General features: G+C 58.9%; 1 protein-coding gene across 1 annotated transcript in view; it reads left to right on the top strand.

The window, feature by feature from the left end:
• ZNF775 (zinc finger protein 775) overlaps window positions 1-361 on the top strand; it is a 9,001-nt gene extending 8,640 nt beyond the window's left edge. The window contains exon 3 of the mRNA XM_008584883.1: window positions 39-361. Within this exon, the coding sequence (XP_008583105.1) occupies window positions 39-340 (302 nt within the window). The 3' untranslated portion in view covers window positions 341-361. The remainder of the gene's footprint in view (window positions 1-38) is intronic.
• Window positions 362-2,027: the final 1,666 nt, after the last annotated feature.

Here is a 2,027-nt window from a genome sequence, read left to right as displayed (position 1 = left end):
GGGGGGCGTGCTGTGGGGCCGGGGGCGCGGGGGCCTAGCCGGGCCGGGCGAGCCGCGCCAGTTCATCTGCAACGAGTGCGGCAAGAGCTTCTCGTGGTGGTCCGCGCTCACCATCCACCAGCGCATCCACACGGGCGAGCGGCCGTACGCGTGCCCCGAGTGCGGCCGCCGCTTCAGCCAGAAGCCCAACCTCACGCGGCACCGCCGCAACCACACCGGCGAGCGGCCCTACCTGTGCGCCGCCTGTGGCCGCGGCTTCAGCCAGAAGCAGCACCTGCTCAAGCACCAGCGCGTGCACCGAGGGGCCCTGGCGCCTAGCCCCAAGGAGGGGGCGCTCTAGTGCACTAGGACCCACGCAGACCCATGGTGGTGGTGGGTGATGTTTGCGTGGTGCGTGTAGGGAATGGGGATGCCCAGGAACGCTGGCTCTTAGACCCTCCTTTCCCTGGGTGAGATCGCATCAAAAGGCGGTTTCCTTAAGGCTCTGAAGGCCTGAGAACAGAATTCCAGAAACATCCCAAAGGGTGCCCAGAAAAGGGCGCAGGTCGTGCTAAGGGGATGGACGGAGGAGATAAGATCGACATCCTCACCCCGGAGCTTGGATGTGTCAGTGATGGCAGGGTACCGTGTTTATACATCCTGAGAGGTGGGACTCCAGGCCTCAGGCATGGAGTGAGGGAGCTGTTGGGGACTCTGGGAGAGGCTCCTGGTGTGGAATGGCCCAGGTCTGGACTGGTCAGCTGCAGTACCAGCCTGTCACACTCAGGCTGCAGGATGGCCATGGGCTGTCCCTATGGTAGAGTCACAGCAGACTCACAGATAACTGAGGATGGAAGCCAGAGGCTGTGTCCAGGGAGGTGCAAGTGTATCCCCAGCACCAGGGACAGTGCCAGCACTTCATGGCCTTTCAATTTGTATTTTTGGAAGAAATGAATGGTTTGATGGTCCTCCAACCCTGAGTACTCCACTGCCCAGGCTGCTGTGTGTGGCAGGTGTGATCCTAGAACGGGTATGTGTGTGATGGTTAGGGCCTGGGCACAAGCGGGTGGTCTCAGCTGAGGTCTGGTCGCTTGGGGAGGTGGCTGCAGAAGGAAAGAGCCAAGTGTGCTGCTCCTACTCACTGGCCTGGGGTGCACCCGAAGTGGGCTGACTCGACTGGCTTGGATCCTTATCAATCCCAGTGTTGCAGAAAAGAAAATGAAAGATTGAATCTTCCACATGGTCTCGTTGTCCTTTCTGGCCCATCCTTGCTGAAGCCCAGTCTGTCTATGCTCTGAGGGATCCGTTTGCCCCAGGACCAGGACGGGGAGCTTTTGCCAGGAGCACAGCAACTCCCGTCGCCAGTTCTTGCTGGGGGTGGGGGTGGCAGGTGGAGGACAGTTTTCTCTTTCCCTCTCCTTCGAGTCAATTTAGGGTTTCTTCACACATACCCACCTCGGTCTCTAGCCCCCCAGAGGTTGCCTCTCGTGTCCTTCCAAAAAACAGGGTTGGCTGAGGCCCTGGTGCTGACAGAAGAACCCGGCTGTAACCTCGGAGGAGGGAATTGCCGAGGATGGGGGTCGGTGCTGGTGTGCCAGGGCTGGATAGCTAGGAGGCGGGAGGAAGGAGGGGATCCCAGCATGGCTCTGGAGGAGGAAGAACTGCACCCACTGGCTTCCCCGGGGCCCGGATCCCTCTCTTAACACACAGAAGAGTTACCTTCTCTGGGAGCTGCTGTGGTTCAACCTGGCTTCTGGTCACCCCTCTTTAATTCTCTTAATCTGGGAAAAGCCCTAGTTGTTGTTGTGTGACAAAAAGACATGGAGGTGATGAGGACAAGGAGGGCTACTCCAGCTTACGTGGTTAACATACCCGTGATGGTTAGTGCTCAGCCAGGGCTGTGGATTCCTGGCCCAATTCTTTAATCACAAGCCATGTTCTGTGAAGTCTCGCACTGGGTGCAGTGTACCGGGGTTAACACCCACCTGGGCGTTCAGCTCTCAGGACCAACAGGAAACCAGACCAGAAGGGTTTTCCTGGGTACCCTC

Source organism: Galeopterus variegatus, unplaced genomic scaffold (genome assembly GCF_000696425.1).
Source record: "Galeopterus variegatus unplaced genomic scaffold, G_variegatus-3.0.2 Scaffold3398, whole genome shotgun sequence".
Lineage (NCBI taxonomy): Eukaryota > Metazoa > Chordata > Mammalia > Dermoptera > Cynocephalidae > Galeopterus > Galeopterus variegatus.
This window is presented reverse-complemented; position numbering and strand designations above follow the sequence as displayed.